Source organism: Orycteropus afer, unplaced genomic scaffold, assembly GCF_000298275.1.
Source record: "Orycteropus afer afer isolate SDZICR_OR568_19922 unplaced genomic scaffold, OryAfe1.0 scaffold00012, whole genome shotgun sequence".
Lineage (NCBI taxonomy): Eukaryota > Metazoa > Chordata > Mammalia > Tubulidentata > Orycteropodidae > Orycteropus > Orycteropus afer.
The window spans coordinates 7,222,144-7,242,420 of NW_006921599.1; the positions used below are offsets into that span (position 1 = coordinate 7,222,144).

General features: G+C 41.8%; 1 protein-coding gene across 1 annotated transcript in view; it reads left to right on the forward strand.

Moving 5' to 3' along the window:
* Positions 1–20,277, forward strand: part of PHACTR1 (phosphatase and actin regulator 1) — an 882,368-nt gene that overhangs the window by 742,197 nt on the left and 119,894 nt on the right. The window contains exon 7 of the mRNA XM_042782390.1: positions 9,809–10,130. Coding sequence (XP_042638324.1) covers positions 9,809–10,130 — 322 coding nt within the window. The remainder of the gene's footprint in view (positions 1–9,808; positions 10,131–20,277) is intronic.

Consider the following 20,277-nt stretch of genomic DNA (forward strand, 5'->3'; position numbering starts at 1 on the left):
TTTTTTATTTAGATTCTAAGTCCACTTCTCATAGGCTCTTCATGTCTTTGGGTGGAAGGCCTATATCTATAAAGGGAGGTTGGAAACTCTAACCCACTAAAACCAGCTGGCACAGGGAGGGGCAGGGAAACCAGATGAATGGAAATGGAGAACCCAGTATGGAAATGGTGAGAGTGCTGACACATTGTAAGGATGGCAGCCAGTGTCACAGAACAATCTGTGTATGGATTATTGAATGGAAAACTAATTTCACCCAAAGCACAATAAAATGCATCCCCCCCCCGCGCCAAAAATTTTATATATATATATATATACACACATTGGGAGCTCTGGTGGCATAGTGCCTAAGGTATTTGACTGCTAACCAGAAGGCTGGTGATTCAAACCCACCAGCCACTCCTCGGAAGGAAGGTTGGGCAATCTACTTCCGTAGTGATATACCACCTCAGAAACCCAAGGAGGGGTTGCTATGAGTTGGATCTGATTTGATGGCAGTGAATGTGGGTTTGTTTTTTTTTTTTTTTTTTTAATATATATACATATATCAACTGGCAAATACTGAGAAATTCTTACACCTTTGCTCATTAAGGCACTAAATGTTACTGTCATTAACACAGATAAATCAGCAGTTATAAATCAACCAACCAGGTGTTAATAAACAGTTCATTAACTGTGGTGAGAAAAGTGCTAGAGCATTTAGCCCACACTCAGTCAGTATGTACGCTACAGTCCTACAGCCCAAGAATTGACTAGAGAAGTAATCTTGAGTTTTCATTTCCTTGTATGAAGTTAAAAGCCAGAGCTATGTCATGTTCTGGAAATACGGCCCTCTTGAATTTTATGGCTCTGTGACACTCACAGTTTGGGTTATTTTCCTTGCTCTCAGAACTGGTCATTTTACTTTTTCCACTACATCAGCATGGACATTTTTATGAATATACTGCATCTCATTCTGTGTGTCTGCAGAGGACTCATCCATTTCTAATAAGGTAGCAAGAGGAAGCTTTGTGTTTGCCCAATAGGACCAGCCACCATCACTGTAAATGCAAGAAGGAGAACATGTCTTCCAACAACTAGTAAACATTGTACATCAGATATATGCAAGGCATTGTATTCATTAAGATGTTATGAAAGTGAAAAACCAGAAACCAAAACCAAACCCACTGCCGATGATTCAATTCCAGCTCACAGAGACCCTATAGGACAAAGTAGAACTGCTCCACAAGGTTTCCAAGGCTGTAAATCTTTACGGAAGTAGACTGCCTCATCTTTCTTCCATGGAGCAGCTGGTGGGTTTGAACCACCAACATTTTGGTTAGCAGCCGCATGCCTTAACCACTGTGCCACCAGAGCTCGTTCATCAAGGTGAAGGGGTGTTTTTATCTCTGGATTTTTTGAGGTTGTATTAGTTTCCTGGGTATGCCATACCAAAGTACCACAAAGTTGGGATACAAACAATACAAATTTATTATCTTGCAGTTCTTGGGGCTAGTAGTCCAAATTCAAGGTGTCAGCAGGCCCATGCATTCTCTGAAAGCTTTAGTGAAAGATCCTTCCTTATCTCTCAAGGCTTCTTGTAGCCCCATGTGTTCCTTGACTTATCGCTCCTTTGTCACATGGCCATCTTCCTTTTGTTCCTCTCTGTGTCTCTTCTCATTTATAAGGACACCACTCAGATTGGAATAGGGCCAATCTTATTCCATTGTGCTTCATGTTAACAGGTAACTTCTTCAAAGACCCCATTTCCTCATCCTCAAGGATACTGGAAGTTAAGACCAAAAAACTTATCACCATCAAGTTAGCCCTGACTCATGCAAACCCACACATTACAGAGTACAACTGCTCCATTAGGTTTTCTTGGCTGTAATCTCTCATGACACCACTGGGTAGGTTTGAAACGCTAACCTCCCTGGAGGAAGGTTGGGCAATCTACTTCCTTAGTGATACTGCCTCGGAAACCCAAGGAGGAATCACTATGGGTCGGATCTAACTCCACGGCAATGGTTGCCTTTGCTTTGCACCAAACAGAAATAGGTATTGGGTATGTGTTTCTTCTACTGCTTAATAAATCCCTAAAGTGCACATAAGGCAAATCAGAATGCAACAATAAGCAGGCAAGGAGAATCTAATGCATCAAATCAAGTCTGTCTGAAAAGCTAAACATTCATTCATTATCTATTGCCTGAGCCAAAATGCTGAAGAAAGGCTTTTGAAGTAAACTTGTCTAAAAAGTCTTCAAGTGCTCTGAAGAAGATAAAATAGAAAAATCTACCCATGAGGATATAAGAGATCCCATCACTTAGAAAATGCTCCAAGTTGATAAATGATTTCTACAAATCTATCATTAAATTGGAAGTACCATTAGACAAATTGTTTTGTTTTTTAAATCCTTTAACTGTGAACTTTAGATCTAGGCAAGCCAGTCATGGGGTGAATAGATTTCAGGCAAATTGCTTTCATCAAGTTGGTTGCAGGCGAATCGATCTTTGACTTCTTATATGTTGGGGGCATATGACCATCTATAGCGAAAAAACCAGAAGGCAGATATTATTAGCTGCCGTCGAGCTGAATTCAACTCACGGCATCTCTGTAAACAACAGAAGGAAACATTGCCCAGTGCTGTGCTGTCTTCATGATTATTGGTGTGTTCAAGTCCATTGTTGCAGCCACTGTGTATTTTGAGTACCTTCCAACCTAAGAGGCTCATCTTCCAGCACCAAACCAGACAGTAATGTATTGTGATCCATAGGTTTTCAATGGGTAATTTTTAGAAGTAGATCTCCAGGTCTTTCTTCCTGGTCTTAGCCTGGAAGCTCCACTGAAACTTGTCTACCATGAATGACTATGGTGGTATTTTAAATACTGGTGGCATAGTTTCCAGCTTCACAGCAATATGCAAGCCACCACTGTATGACAAACTGACAGCCAGCTGGTAGGAAGGAAAGTGGGATGGAAAGTGCAGGTAGAAGGAGGAAAGGGGAAGGGGGACAGCATATCATGCCTGAAACAATAAATTCGCCATCTCTGCTAACTTTGCACATTTCATTATAGTAATTGGCTTTGTCTACTCGAGCTGCTCTTTGAATTCTTCTGTTCAGCTCTTTTACCTTTTCATTTCTTCCATTTGCTTTAGCTATTCTCCACTCAAGGGCAAGGTTCAGAGTCTCTTCTGTCATCCACTTTGGTCTTCTCTTCTTTTCTTATCTTTTTAGTGATCTCTTGCTTTCTTCATGGATAATGTTCTTGATATCTTCCCATAATTCATCTGGCTTTCGGTCATAATTCCGAAACATTTGCAGCAGTATATTGACAGAGAACTTCCAGAGTTTCAAGCCGGATTCAGAAGAGGACGTGGAACAAGGGATATCATAGCTGTTGTCAGATGGATCTTGGCTCAAGGCAGAGAATACCAGAAAGATGTTTACTTGTGTTTTATTGACTCTGCAAAGGCATTTGATTGTGTGGATCATGACAAATTATGGATAACATTGAGAAGAATGGGAATTCCCAAGCACTTGATTGTACTCATGAGGAATCTGTACCAGAACAAGGGGACACTGTTGTTGTTGTTGTTGTTATGTGCCGTCGAGTCGACCCCGACTCATAGCGACCCCTCCTTGGGTTTCCGAGGCAGTATCACTACGGAAGTAGGATTGCCCAACCTTCCTTCCGAGGAGTGGCTGGTGGGTTTGAACCGCCAGCCGTCTGGTTAGCAGGCAAGTGTCTTAGCCACTATGCTACCAGAGCTCCTACATGGTTTAAAATCAAGAAGGGAGTGCATCAGGGTTGTATCCTTTCTCCACACTTATACAATCTATATGCTGAGCAAATTATCCGAGAAGCTGGACTATATGAAGAAAAATGTGGTATCAGTATTGGAGGAAGAATCATTAACAACCTGAGATATGCAGATGATACAACTTTGCTTGCTGAAAGTGAGGATGACTTAAGGCACCTACTGATGAAGGTTGAAGAACACAGTCTGCAGTATGGATTACGTCTCAATATAAAGAAAACAAAAATCCTCACAACTGGACCAATGAGCAGCATCACAATAAATGGAGAGAAGATTGAGGTTGTCAAAGAATTCACGTTGCTTGGTTCTACAATCGATGCCAACGGAAGCAGCAGTCAGGACATTAGACGACGTGTAGCATTGGGAAAGTCAACTGCGAAGGAACTGTTTCAAGTGCTGAGGAGCAAGGATATCTCCTTGAGGACTAAGGTGAGCCTCACACAAGCCATGATATTTCCAATCGCCTTGTATGCATGTGAGAGCTGGACAATGAATAAGGAAGACTGAAGAAGAGTTGATGCTTTTGAGTTGTGGTGCTGGCGAAGAATGCTGAAAGTACCGTGGACTGCTAAAAGAACTAACAGATCTGTCCTGGAGGAAGTGCAGCCAGAATGCTCCTTGGAAGCAAGAATGGCCAGACTTCGTCTCACCTATTTTGGTCATGTTGTAAGAAGGGACCATTCCCTGGAGAAGGATGTCATGCTTGGTAGGGTGGAGGGTCGACAAAAGAGGGGGAGGCCTTCAACGAGATGGATTGATATGGTGGCTGCGATGATGGGCTCAAGTATAGCAGGGATTGTGGGGCTGGCACAGGATCAGGCAGTGTTTCGTTCTGCTGTGCATGGGGTCGCTATGAGTCGGAAACAACTCGACGGCACTTAACAACAACAACAACAACAACAACTCTGCTAACTGGGTCCTGCTTCCTTGCCTGTGTGGATAACATTCTTGGGCCCATTTGGTCCATTTCCTAGTGATAGCAACAAGCAAGTTTTGCTTCAGGGGTAGTGACAAGAAATACCATGGTGGAGTATGGTTGGCAGTTATATCTTAACATGACAAGCAGAACCTGATATATTCTCAGTCCCTCCCTGAGGAGAGCATTCCCCTTGGCCCTCCTGGCCCTCCTTTCTACTTATCAAGCAAATGAGCACCTACCTGTCTGAGACAGAGAACGAGCACCTGCAGATGGAAGAAGTATGGACTAAGGGAGCCCTGGAGGAAAACCTTCATAATTTATGCACTTTACATTCCCTGGGATTGCACTGGGGTCCCTAGGTGGTACAAACAGTTAACGTGCTCACTGCTAACCTAAAGGTTGGAGGTTCAAATTCACCCAGAGGCTTCTCAGAAGAATATCTTGGTGACCTAATTCTGAAAATTTCTCCATTAGAAACCCCATAGAGCACAGGTCTACTCTGAGACACATGGGGTGCCATGAGTCACAGTCAACTCTGCTAGTGGTTTAGGTTTGCACTAAAGCTTCGAGCCTTGGGAACTGACACTTCATAACAAGCAATGGGCAAAGTTGGTGAGTTTTCACATCTTAGCCACTTTGGAATTAGCTACCACAGCCTGCAATGCTCCTAAGCATGCTTAGGTTATGCTGTGTGCATGGGGGCTTGTAATGATCAGGATGAGCCCCCAGGGATGAGTCCTAGAAAGCCTGCAGTTATGACTGCTTTGCATTTTGGTGTTAGGAGAGCAGTCATGTCAGGCATCTTGGAATTAGTAGATTTTTCTGTATCTGAGCCTTTGGATCAGCAATTTAATGTCCATACACCCATAGCTACAGGATCCTGAAATTGTAATCCATTTTTGCTCAAATCTCCCTCCCAAAGTGCCAGTTTCTGGGGGAAGGTGTGAATTCATCCAGCAACAGACTATTTCAGTAAGAATGTTTTAAGCCGCTTGCTATGAGCTGGGCAGTCTGCAAGATGCTAGGGATGTAATGAGAAATCACACTGGAGGCCCGCTCTCCAGGAGAGGAGACAGTTATGTAAACAGGAAATGCCATCCTATGTCTCCAGAATCAGTTTCATCATCTGTGAAATCGAGATAAAAATGGTGTCTAGGCTTGTTGTGAGAATTAAATTGGATAGTATATGAAAAGGTCACAGCACTTAGCACAATATCTGTCACTCAACAAGCATGATATAGGAGTTGGCAATAATTATTACTGTCATTATTACCTTTATGTCATTGTTAAGGAGCTCTGGTGGCTTAGTGGCTAAAGCATTTGGCTGCTAACCAAAAGGTCGGCAGTCTGAACCCACCAGCTGCTCCACAGGAGAAAGATGAGGCAGTTTGCTTCTGTCAAGATTTACAGCCTTGGAAAAGCTATGTCCTTGGAAAAGCTTCTACTCTGTCCTATAGAGTCTCTATGTGTCAGAATCGAATCAATGGCAGTGGGTTACTGTCATTGTGAACACTTTTTTTTTTTCCTTAATCGTGGTAACAAAACATTTGCCATTTCAACAGTCTTCACATATACAGACAGTTCAGTGGCATTAATTATGTTCATCATGTTGTTCAACCATCACCTTTATCAGTTCCCATACTTTTCCATCACCTTTAACAGAAGCTCAGTGCCCCCTAAGCATTGAGACCTCCCCTTGGTAACATTTTAACATTGCTAACAACCAGAAGACTTGTGGTTCAAACCCACCAGCCACTCCTCGGAAGGAAGATGGGGCAATCTATTTCCGTAGTGGTACTGCCTCGGAAACCCAAGGAGGAGGGGTCACTATGAGTCGGGTCCAACTCGACGGCACATAACAACAACAACATTGATGTAATGCATGCCACAGGCCAGGTAGGTGGGTATGGAATAGAAAGAATGATGTAGTGATCAAGGAGTGTTTCTCAGGAGAGGGCACTTTTTTTTTTTTTTAAGCTAGATTTGAAGGAAGAGTAGAAATTGGCCAAAATGGAGAAGAACATTCCAGGCAGAGGGAAAGACACTTACAAAGACCCAGGGAACATCGGGCAGTTTGGGGAACTCAAGCAGTGCAGGAGTGAGGGTGGATGCCTGTGGGTAATGGTGAGAAGCCTGAATCCAGTAGATGGTGGTAGGGGCAGGCCTTGAGTGACACCCGTGGTTTGGTTTCTCTGGGAAACAGGAAGAGTCCCTGAGTGGTGCCAACTGTTAACATGCTTAGCTGCTAACCAAAAGGTTGGCTGTTCAAGTCTACCCAGAGGTCCCTCAGAAGAAAAACCTGGTGATCTAACTGAAAAATCAGCTATTGAAAACTCTATGGAGGAGAGTTCTACTCTGATATACACAGGGTTCACGTGAGTTGGAATTACCACAACATCAACTGATTTGGTTTAGTTGGTTTTCATCTGCTGAGGGGGAGGAGGCTGAGGAGGCCAGGGCAGACTGGAACAGCTCTTGTGGACCATTTGAGGGATACCTGACCAAGCCACTTGGAAGCACTTTGCTGTGGATGGAGACTCTGCATTCTTGTGGCACTACATAAATAAAATCCATGGGAGAAAATTGATATGTGTCATAGAGTCAGGTGCTTTCCAGTACAATAGGAGACATAATTTTCACTGAGGGTAGCAGAACAGACCTCCTGAAAGTAAGGTGTAGACAGGAGTAGCTGAACTAAGCAGAACACAGGCCATGACAGCCTTGAATGATATATAGAGAAGCTGAACTTCACATATTTTAGTTGAGGTCCCAATTACTTTACACTGGGGACTGGCATGATCAGATTTGTCCTCTAGGAATGTCATTTTGGCAGGGCTGTGAAAGTTGAAAAGAGCTCTGGTGCTGCAATGCCTAAGGCATTTGACTGCTAACCAGAAGGTTAGCAGTTCAAACTCACCAGCTACTGCATGGAAAGAAGATGGGACAATCTACCTCTGTAAAGATTTACCACCTTGGAAACCCAATGAGAGTCACTGTGAATTGGAACCAACTCTATGGCAGTGGGTTTGGTTTGGTTTTGTAGGAATTAAATTGGAGGTAGGCCACACTCAAGACAGAGAGATAGTCTCCGAGGCAAGTGTGCACCCACAAAGCTCAAGCATGCCTGCCCCTGCTCCCTCAGGGCTAGATGATTTCTGGGAATGTGAGGTACACACAAAGAGTCCTGGTGGCACAGTGGTTAAACACTTGGCTGCTAACTAAAAGGTCAGTGGTTCAAACCCACCAACCACTCCACGGGAGAAAGATGTGGTAGTTTGCTTCCATAAAGATGTATGTCCTTGGAAACCCTATGAGAGCAGTTTTACTTTGGTGGCATGGGTTTTTTAAAGAGCCCTGTAGCACAGTGTTTAAGCACTCAGCTGCTAACCAAAGGTTGGAAATTCAAACCCACTAGCCACTCTCTAGTGGAAGATATGGAAGTCTGCTTCTGTAAAGATATACAGCCTGGGAAACCCAATGGGGCAGTTTTAGTCTGTCCTATAGGATCACTAGAAGTCTGAGCCAGGTTAATAGGACAGACAGAGGACTACATAGTCTTCCAAAAGACCCAGTGAGAGCTGGTCTAACCCTGAGCCCTCTTACATTTGGAGCATCTCTAGGAAACTTCAGTATCACTGAAATCAAACCAAGGAGTTGGTTCTAGGCAGTTTCCATCAGGCCTCCAGAGTGCTCTGTTGGAGCCCACCTTGGGTGCTGTGGTAGAGGGTCAGGCAGCCCTGCAATCACGGTAACACCTTGCCCCCGTGCAGTGCTTGGCAGTGCACAAAGCCTTCTACGGCAACTGTGTCAGGCACATAGACTAGATGCCCCCTCCCTTTTATAACTACTCCTCTCCAAAGCCAGCCTCCCAAGCTGACATGATCATCCCCGTCTTACAGATGAAAGAAGTAAGGTTGGGAACATTAATGTAATTTTCTGATTTTGTGAATGTAGCCGAAACTTGGGCTGCCTTCTAACTCCATGCCTCTCAGAAAGTGCCAGCTAAAAGGATATTTTAACATTATAATGGTAAAATTTTAGACATCATGGATACCTGGAGTTAACCAAACTGCAAGATTTGAGGGCACAGGCTTCCAGACTACCAAGTTTGCCCAAGACTTCTGATCCCAACCATAAAGAGTTATTAGGTTCTAATTACAAAGTTAGAGGGATTAGTCCATGTAAGACTACCCTCACTTATGACACCAGCTACAAGTTCAGAGGATTTCCAAAACCACACACAGGTTCAATAATTCACTAGAAAGACTCATAGAACTCTGTGAAAGCTATTAAACTCCTGGTTATGGTTTATTACAAGGAAACAACACAGATTAAAATCAACCAAAGGAAGAGATGCATAGGGTAAAGTCTGAGAGGGTTCCAAACACAAAGCTTCCGATGTCTTAAGGATATGTTACTCTCTAGCATTGATAGGTAATAATACATAATGGAGTATTGCCAACCAGGGAAACTCACTCCAGCTTCAGTGCTCACAGTTTTTATTGGGGCTTTATTATGTAGGCATGATTGATTGATTGCCCGTGTTATTGAACTCATTATCTATTGCCCCTCCAAGGTTGGACTAGTATCACATGGCCCATGGGGCCCACCATGAATACCAAAGACATCCAATTATCAGGATCCCAAGGGTTTAGAGGTTATCTTCCAGGAGCAGGGAAAAAGGCTAGATTTCTCTTTAGGCAAGACCAAATTCTTTTCTACACAATAGGACAGTAAAAGATCTCTTTCAAGACTCATGTGTATCCATGAGCAGAGGAGTTCCTTGCATTCCCATTTCCTACTGGCCCACCATCTGTGTTGCTGTCACCCTCAGTCTCACACATAGTGAGACAGATACTAACAGATAGGCCCATGGGGGCCCTTAGAGCCAGCATGCTTTGAGCAGGGAACAAGTGCTGGCAGGTAGCAAGTGCTTTCTTGAGTAGCACTCACCATGCTGGTATCTTCAGTTGATGCATTTTATACAAGGGATTCTCTTCAGTGGGCAGTCTCAACGTGGGCACATGGGACATGCTGGGTTCCTTCTGAAGCCCCAAACTCACATCTGTGTTTTGCTCTCCCTTCTGCCACAGATCCTGGCGCCCCTGTGAAATTGCCTTGTCTGCCAGTGAAACTGTCGCCTCCGCTACCTCCAAAGAAAGTCATGATCTGTATGCCTGTCGGGGGGCCAGAGCTCTCCTTGGCATCCTACGCTGCCCAGAAGAGTGGCCAACAGAGCATGGCTCAGCACCACCACACGGTCCTGCCATCCCAGATCCAGCACCAGCTGCAGTACGGCAGTCATGGCCAACACCTGCCCTCCTCCACCGGCTCCCTGCCCATGCACCCCTCCAGCTGCAGGATGATAGATGAGCTGAACAAGACGCTGGCCATGACCATGCAGAGGCTGGAGAGGTAACTTGGGAATAGGGGGGCAAGTCATACTGGGGATGAAGAAGGGGATTCCATGACAGGAAAGCATGAAGACCAAGGTGAGGGCTCATCCCCACTGAAAAAATTAGTTTAAAAGTGAAATCAGAGGGAAACATGGACATCTAGGACAGTATGGAAGAGAAAAACTGATGTTTCCAACTATAGAACAGTCACAGTGATCAAACAGGAAGAGAAACATATATATATATATATATATATATATATATATATACAAGCACACATATATGCACTAGCACATACCATGTTCCTATATCTATGTAGGATTAATAAGCATTAACATTTTTGAAAGGTTATACACATAGTCATTGAAAGATGGGGAGGAAATATTTCAATTTTTATATTTCATATCTTTCTGTCCTATATAATTACTTACTTTGTGCTCATTTCATTTATGACATAAAAAAATAATTTAAATGTAAAGCAAGAAAAGATGACAGCTGACAGGATGGTGATCAAAAACAAGAAGGATGGAAAAGGTAGAGGGTTATACCCTTGTTTTTGCTGCCGTGGGAAGCAGAGTATTATAGTCAGATTACACATGTGTGAGCTGCTAGTATTCTAGCAACAGCTACTACAGCCCGTTCTTTCACCAGAATTTGCCTCCAATCCCACTGCTAGGCGATTTGTAGAGAGGACCCCCCAAGGGTAGACCTGGCTGGAACAGCAACCCCAACTCCCCACAGTCCCATGACCAAGGGACAATCTCTCCTTTGAAGGAAATATACACACACACACATAGATACTCCCTTTCTGTGCCCAAGAGGTCATTGGGAAATCCATGGCTCCCATGGAAGTTACTTGGCACATACCCTGGTTTGACAAGGAGAGTAAGGGTTGTGATCTGGCATAAAGGATGGTTTCAGCTTGGAGCCTTACTGCCTTTCCCAAGGTGGTAACAGCTGTTTACCGGGTCCTGTGGATGAGAAGAATCAACTCATGGCAACTAGTGATGGTGAATGTGGATGGGAAATTGAAGCCTGGAGAGCCTAACTGACCACCTAAGCAGAGAGCCAGAGACAAATGGTACAGTCGAGAGCTATACATTGTTGTTTGTTGGTTCTCAGTTGCCTTCTCCATTGCTGCCTCTCAGCCAAGTATTCTATGTTTAGGAAATTAGTGACTCAAGTGGAAGCTGTTGTCTTTAGAAATTCTACCCTGAGTACTGAGTACCACATGCAATGCCTACCCTCATTGAAAAAGAAAAAAAAAAAAAAAATATTTGGTCCCTTGCCATTATTTTTAACTACAGGTTTCCCCCACTATCTGAAAGTAGAGGGTTTCTGTGAACACTTTTGTAAGCCAAAATGGTGTAAAATGAAGACACAATTAGCATTGATTTATATGGAAAAATTTTTTGAGTGTTTCCAGACCCAAAAAATAACCTACCAAATCATAAAATAACATAAAACCTAAAATAACACTAACATATAGTAAAATAAGGGGCTCTGGTGGTGCAGTGGACAAGGCATGAGGCTACTAACCAGGTCAACAGTTCAAACCCTCCAGCTGCTCTGCCAGGAGGAAGATGAGACAATCTACTTCCATAAAGATCTACAGCCTTGGAAACCCAATCGTGGTCACTGTGAGTCTGAATGGAGCTCTGGTGGCGTAGTGCCTAAGGCACTTGACTGCTAACCAGAAGGCTGGCGTTTCAAACCCACCAGCCACTCCTTAGAAGGAAGGTTGGGCGATCTACTTCCATAGTGATACTGCCTGGAGGCGTCGTTATGAGTTGGATCCAACTCGATGGCAGTGGATATGAGTCTGAATTGACTCGATGGCAGAGGTTTTGGTTATTTTTTTATACTAAAATATGTTATACTAACATATAGTAAAAAAAAAAAAACTAACATATAGTGAAAGCAGGAATGATGTGATAAGTACACAGCCCATGTAAAGCAGAAATAATGCATGTACAATGAAGTTTCCGGAGAAGCAGTTTGGCAGTGCTACTCTTGCTGCTCAGGAGCTCTGGTAGCATAGTGGCTAAAGCACTTGACTGCTAACCAGAAGGCTGGCGGTTCAAACCCACCAGCCACTCCTCGGAAGGAAGGTTGGGCAATCCTACTTCCATAGTGATACTGCCTCGGAAACCCAAGGAGGGGTCGCTATGAGTCGGGGCCGACTCAACGGCACATAACAACAACAACAACACTCTTGCTGCTCAGGATGCATGCTACCTCTTTCATTGCTCCATGCATAGCACTGAATGCTACTTTTCCCTTTTCACCTTTTTTAGGGGAGAGCAAAAATCCTCTCCAGATTTCCTTCATTTAGTGAAAACAGGTACTAATGTAGGGCTTTTGTAAAAATGAAGTGGCATAAAGGTCCCTGAGTGGCACAGATTGTCTGCATTTTACTAGTAACGCCAACATTGCTTGTTTGAACCCAACCAGAGGCATCTATCTGGTGACCTACTTCCAGTCATGGCGTTGAAAACCCTGTGGAGCAGTTCTATTCTGCATACATAGGGTTGCTGTGAGTTGGAATCGGCTCAACAGCAACTGATAGTAACAACTGATGACTAATGAGAACAAAATCATTTGAAATCCAGAAGGCACTACGTACTTTTATATGTATCATCTTACTTAATCCTCACACCACCTGGGGAACTGATTAAATGGAAAAGCTAAGGAACATTGTGTAGCTCCCCAAGGCCACTTTCCACACACCGTCTGTATCCTTCCTTAATGCAACCACAAAAGTAAAGAAATTGAGCAAGCTCTTAGAAACTTCCCTAGCAATTTGGCAGAATAATATTATGTCTGCTGATCTATTTGTAAAAAGGAGGTTTCTTTTTTTAATACTTATTTTTATATAGTTGACAAAAGCATCAGTTTGCGATTGATTGAAAATTAATAAGAGAATGGTTGCACAACTTGAAGAATGTAATCAATATCACTGACTGATACATGTAGAAACTTGAATTGGTGTCTGTTTTTGCCATATATCTTCCCAATAGCAATAATAATAGTAAAATATTTTCAAAGGAGAGAAAAATAAGATACATAAACACTAACAAAACAGGTTATTCACCATAGACATTTTGAAAAGCATTGCCCTAGGCAATAAGTAAGTGGAATCACTAGGTGGTGCAAAAGGTCAAGCATTCAGCTGCTAACCAAAAAGTTGGAAGTTCAAGTACACCCAGAGACACCTTGGAAGAGGGACATCATGATTTGCTTCCAAAAACTCAGCCACTAACACAATGGAATACTATGCAGCACTAAATAATAATGTAGAATCTGCATACCGTTGGGTTTTTGATGCTGTTGTTGTTCTAATAGGCCAGCCAGGATATAGGGAATTAATGCATTGGAGGAAATTATGCTGAGTGAAATAAGTTGGCCACAGAAGAACAAATACTGTATTAGTTCATTATTGTAAAAAGTCAAGGAAAGGTTTATATATGGAAGGAAATGTTCTTTATTGGTTGGCAGGGGTGGGAGAGGTGGGGAGGGACACTGCTAAAATAAAAAAATAACAACAACAAAAATCTGCCATTGAAAACTTCTTGAGCACAGAGAAAAAGAGGCCTTCTTTGCAAAGATTGGAGACCTTTTTGGGGCATCTGTATCACTTTCCAGGAGTCCTGGAAGAATCTGAGAGCAGAACAAGGTCACAGGCTCCTTTCAGTGTAATGAAAGTGTGGCTGTCTCAGGTGATGCTACCCTTCCATTAACTGTCTGAAAATTCTCCCTGGTGCTTGTCAACATTATTTCATCCTTGCTCTAACCAAGTTTAGAAGGAAAGTATCATTTCTCTATTCTCCTGGCAATTTCCATGACCCCAAAAAACACTAAAAGAAGGAAGAAACATGACTGAACACTTAGAAATTATGCCTCCTCAGATCCCTGGGCCTTCCCACTATTTGGATCATCACTGCCCCTGATATCTCATAGCACATCACTGTAGAGCATCAGCCCAGATCCTGTGGTCTGATCCTGATGAAAATGTAGTTCACGAGAAAATGAAATGAGGACTAAAGTAGTGAACAGTAATTCCTGACTGGACCATAAATTTGAATAACCTTCTTGTAGTTGGAAGGGGCTTTGGGAGACCATCTAGGCACCCACCCCCAATCAGTTGCAGAGTTCATGACAATTTGTCCTCTAGTCTTTGCTTCAGTAGGAACTTCATTAGTTTCCAAGATAAAAACCCACCCAAGCTCAGCTTCTGTGGTCTCTTACCTGCTTTGCTGCATGACCTCCTTACTGGTCTCCTGCCTCCATGTTTGCCCTCTTTTTGTCTATATATCTAACATAGCAGTTGAACTGATAATGTCAAAACAAAAATCAGATCCTGACACACTGTGCCCAGAATGCTCCAGCCTTCCAGCTCGCTAAGAGTAAAAAGCAAAGTCCTTCCCACAGCCCAGAAGCCACCACCACCTGGCCCTGGCTCTCTCTATGTACAATCCTCCTCCCTATGCTCACACCTTTCTCACCACTCAGCCTCCTAGCCAATCTCTCCGTTCCTTGGACATTCTTGATGCATTCCTGACAAAGGGCTGTTTCCTCTGTCTGATCTGCTTTTCCCTCAGACATCTTCCAAGCTCCCTGCTCACTCCCTTGGCCTCTACTTAAATATCACCACTCAATGAGACCTTCCCTGACCCCCTATTTAAAATTGTAACTTTCATCCCAGCACAGCCTAACCCTGGCCCTCTTAATTCTTTTCATGGCATTTTCTACCATCTAACTTTTTTTTTTTTTAATTGTGATTTGGGTGAAAGTTTACAGAGCAAATTGATTTTTCATTCAACAACACATTTTGTTCTGTGACATTTATTGCAATCCCCACAAGTAATTGCACCCTTCCCACTTCCTCCCTCTGTTTACCATTTCCCTTCATCCTTCTTTCCTATCTTTTCTAGTCTTCTTAGCTTTTTATCCTTGGGCAAATGCCATCAAACATTTGATATCATTTGTCTTTTATTTTGTTTATTGCTTTTCTCACCCACGAGAATATATGGTCTGGTGCAGCAAGAGTGGTTCTGGGCATGGGTGCACCCTCAGTGCCCGGAACATGGTGCTGTTCATGTAGGTGCATAAATACTCAGTAAACATTTGAATTAAAGGATAGATGAAAGGAGAGCACCTCATACCACTAATGGTATTCCTTTGATTACTAATCCACTCTTTACTGATAGATTTTAGGTTGGTTATGATTTTCTTTTTTCGCTTTGGCTTTTCACAAAACATACATTATACAAATATAAGTGGTGATGGTGGTTAAAAGAACATACATTTAACCTTTTGTATTTATTTTCTTACTCTAAAATTTTAAACTGTTTGCTCTGTCTGGCATGTACTTTTCTCTCTCTTCTCCTCTACCACCTACTTTTGCAAAGAAAAAATGCTGCTTATTCTTCAAGACTGAATAAAATACCACATCCTCTGGGAGTCCTTCCTTGACTTGCATACACTGACGTCCACCCTCCTCCTGGGCTGCCTTTATTCTGCACACACACCTGTTAGAGACACGACATCGTGCTGTTTGTGTCTCTACAGGTTCTCTCTTAAATGTGAGCAGAAGCCACCTTGGTCTTCCTGCTGCACCCCCAACCCATCATAGTACCTGTCACATAGGAAGTATTTATTAAATATATGTTGAGTGAGTTTCAGAAAGCTATTCCAATATTTGGATTAGAACAGTATTTTAATTTATGATTATATTTAATGAGGTGGTATAAACTCCTCTAATTATAGAAACTGGCTTTCTCTCTGGATATGCTTCTGATTCCACTGTGCCACTTTTATTTTATTTGCTTTGTTTTGTTTTTACAGATATTAGGAACAAAGTAATAATTCCGCCTTTAAAGTTGAACCAAGGTCTCTGCTTGTCCCATGTGGTAGCATTGAACTAGAGCTGAAGATTCTATAATTCTGCCTATGCTTAAGCATTGTTGTGTCTGCTTGATTTTAGAATGATAGACCAATGTACTTTATAAACCATTTAGGTGTCCCACCTAGCCTAGGCTACTCCTTTTTAACAGCCCTTCTTTCCTGGGTATAGAGTCACTGATTTAGAACATGGCATTAGAAGTGTATGTACCACTATGGAAAGAATGACTGATGACATTGTCAAAACTGATAGTGTTCCAGTAAGATGGCGGAATAAGCAGAAAGACTGCATAGACCCTCTTCAACAAAGAAAAGGGGAACCAATTAACACAGATACAGAAGATAATCCTGGAGCCCTGAGCTTTGAAGAGAAAGATATAGAAGTGGACTAAACTCCAACTAATAGACGAATTTGCAAGAAAACACCAAAAAAGGAGACATATGGAGCTGCGGTCTGCCAGCAATCCTGATGGACAAACAGGTTGGATATTTCTGAGTGGTGTTAGGACCTAAGAATTAACCTGAAAATCAGCCCTGCTAGCCAGGGGCTGCATGGAGGACTGCACTGGTGGCTGGTGAATAAAAGGGGAAACAGCAAAGAGGAAGGCAGGCTGAGCTGTGGACTTTTGCCTGTCTGGAGGGCACAGCCATTTTGAATGTTTACAAGTGGTTCAACCATTTTGGATATTTAGAGCCATAGCATTCTCCCAGATTCCAGGGACTTAAGAATAGGCTCCAGGGGACTTCCAGTAAGATGGCTGAATAGGCAGGCAAGCTACACAGACCTTCTTCAACAAAGAAAAGAGATACCAGTTGACAGAGATACAGAAGATGATCCTAGAGCCCTGAGCTTTGAAAGGAAGTATACAGAAGTGGATTAGGCACCAACTAATGGAAAAATCTGAATGAAAACAGTGAGCATGGAGATGGTCGGAGCAGTGAACTGTCAACTACTCTGATGGGACCAATAGCCTGAATATTTCCAGGTGGTGTTAGGACCTGAAAATTGACCTAAAGATCAGCTCTGGTCACCAAGGGCTGCAGGGATGACTACACTGGTGGCCTGTGATTATGAAGGGAAACAGCAAGGAGGGAGACAGCCTGAGCTGTGGATTTTCGGCTGTCTGGAGGGTGCAGCCATTTTGATTGTTTACATGTGGTAGCCATTTTGGATATTTAAAGTGACTGAGGACACAGCTGTTTAGAATATATACAAGTATTGGCCATTTTGGTATTTAAAGTGACTGAGGGCCCAGCCATTTTGAACGGTTACAAGTAACAGCCATTTTGGATATTTAAATGACAGAGGGTGCAGCCATTTTGAATGTTTACAAGCAGTGGCCATTTGGATTTTAAAGTGACATCATTCTCATTCAGATTCCAGGGACCTAAGAATAGGCTCTGTTTGCCAAGGCTGGCAGGGACATATTGGAGGCAGACAACGGGAAAGGAGACAGGTGGTGAGTGTATAAGTGCTGCCAACTAGTGAATAGAGGAGCACAGCACAGTACCCTGCTTACGTAGATAACATACAAACAAAATAAAGAAAACAAAAATCGTGGGCAAGTTGCACCAACATACAATCACCAAATAAAGATAAACACAAAAATGTCACAATGTCTCAGAGATAACAGAGCATCACAGGCCACACAAAGAAACAAGAGAAACAAGGGACTGGGATACAGATCCAGTACATATCCTTGAGGAAGAAGCAGCATTGGAACTCCCTGGTAAGGAATTCAAAAGAATTATATTTAGGTACCTTCAATAGATTAAAAGACAGATCTAGGAAAACACTGACAAAACTGAGGAAAACACAGAGAAAACCCTAGAACAATTTCAAAAGACAATACAAGAACAAAATGGCAAAATAAATGAAAAATTAGAAATGATACAAAATCTACAGGCAGAAATCCAGAAGAATACTAAATTTTGAGAAACAGATAACACATTGAATGGGTAAAGGAATAGAATTGAGTCAATAGAAGACAGAATTAGTGAGACTGAAGGCAAATACCTCAATATTTCTTTAGAGAGGGAACAATCAGAAAAAAAAAAAAGATAAAAAAAAAAAATGAAGAAAGCCTAAGGTTCATGTGAGATACCATCAAAAGGAATACCCTACATATACTCAGAATTCCAGAACAGGAAGAGACAAATAAAACCACAGAAACAATTGTCAAAGATTTGCTGGAAGAGAATTTTCCTGGTATGATAAAAGATAAGAATATATCCATCAAGAAATCCAATGAACCCCAAACAGGATAGACCCCAAAAGAAAATCACCCAGACATATCATCATCAAACTCACCAAAACCAAAGACAAAGAAAGAATCCTGAAAGCAGCATGGGAAAAACAAAAAGTTACCTACAAGGGGCAACCAATAAGACTAAGCTCAAATTTCTTGGCAGAAACCACGCAGGCAAGAAGACAATGGGATTGTGTATATAAAACCATGAAAGAGAAAATTTTCCAACCAACAATTATATACCTGGCAAAATTGTCCCTCAAATATGATGGTGAAATTAGGACATTTCTAGATAAGCAGAAATTAAGGGAATTTGTTAAAACCAGACCAACCTTATAAGAGATGCTAAAGGGAGTCCTTTGGACAGAGAACCAACAACAGCAAACAACTGACCAATAACACACATGATGGCGTAACCCATAAACCAACCCAGTTATAGAAGTATTCAAAGTAAATAAGCCTACAAGATTGTAAACAAGGAACCAGAGACATCAATTGACAAATGAAGACAACTACAAACTAAAAAGAGGGAAAAACTGTGTAGTTACAAAATGGTAGGGAAGTCGAGACAACTACAAGATAGAATGGACTGTCCTAAATTTAGGAAGAAATTATAAATCACAGGGTAACCTAAAAAAAAAAATGATAATCCTTCACAACAAAATTAAAAAGAGGACCAGTACAAATATTTAGTAAATACTAAAACAATAACAATGAAGGAAGTGATAACATGATTCATAAACAAAATGAGCTTAGCACAGAAAATTATATAGAACAAAGAAATCAACACCATGAAAAAGCAAATAATAAAATGACAGCAACAAATTCATACTTGTCAATAATTACATATCTGGCAAGGGACTTATCTCTAAAATTTATAGAAAACTCCAACACCTCAAAAACAAAAAGATTAACAATCCAATTTAAAAATGGGCAGAAGACAAAGAGAATATTCAGGTGACCAGCAAATACATGAAGAAATACTCAAGATCATTAGCCATCGGAGAGATGCAAATCAAAACAATAATGAGATACCTTCTCACCCCTGCACTAATGGCAAAGTTCAACAAGACAGAAAATAACAAATGCTGGTGAGGATGTGGAGAGATTGGGACTCTCATCCACTGCTGATGGGCCTGTAAAATGATACAACCACTGTGGAAAACGGTATGGTGATTCCTTAAACCTGGAATTAGAAATACCATTGACCCAGCAATCCCATTACTAGGTATATATCCTAACGAATTGAGACAGGACAAGAACAGATATATGCACACCCACATTCATCACAGCATTATTTACAATAGCAAAAAGATGGGAACAACCTACATGCACATCAACAAAAGAATAGATAACCAAATTGTGATATATACACACAATGGAATAGTATGCAACCCTAAAGAATAACATAGAATCTGCAAAACACCACACAACATGGATGAACTTGGAAGACATTATGCTGAGTGAAATAAGTCAATCACAGATGGACAAATATAGTATTAGTTCATGGTAAAAAGTCAAGGAAAGGTTTATATATAGAAGGGAACTTTGTTGGTTACCAGGGTGGGAGGGGAGGGGAGGGGAGGGAACACAGCTAGGAAAAAAAAAATTCATTGATCCATATCACTTTAGTTTTGCATATTTCACTGTACATAAATTATATATCAATAAAATACATTTTTTAAAAAAACTGATAGTCACTGACATTATAACTGGAATAATCAAATGTATAGAAATTACTGCCAATACTTTCATCCAGAGAACTAACATGTTACCAATGATGAGGCTCATGTATATTAGTGATGCTTATTCCATAAATGGACTTGAGTCCTTGCTTTAAAGGCTTCCTCATGAAAACAGTTAGTCCAAGCAACTGGTACACCATGCAGTCCTCAGCCTATACAACTATGAGACCAGAAGAACTAGATGGTGCCCAGCCACCACTGTCAACCACTCAGAGGATCTCTGTATGAGATCTTGGATAGACTGAGAGAACAATGTGGAGGAAAACTC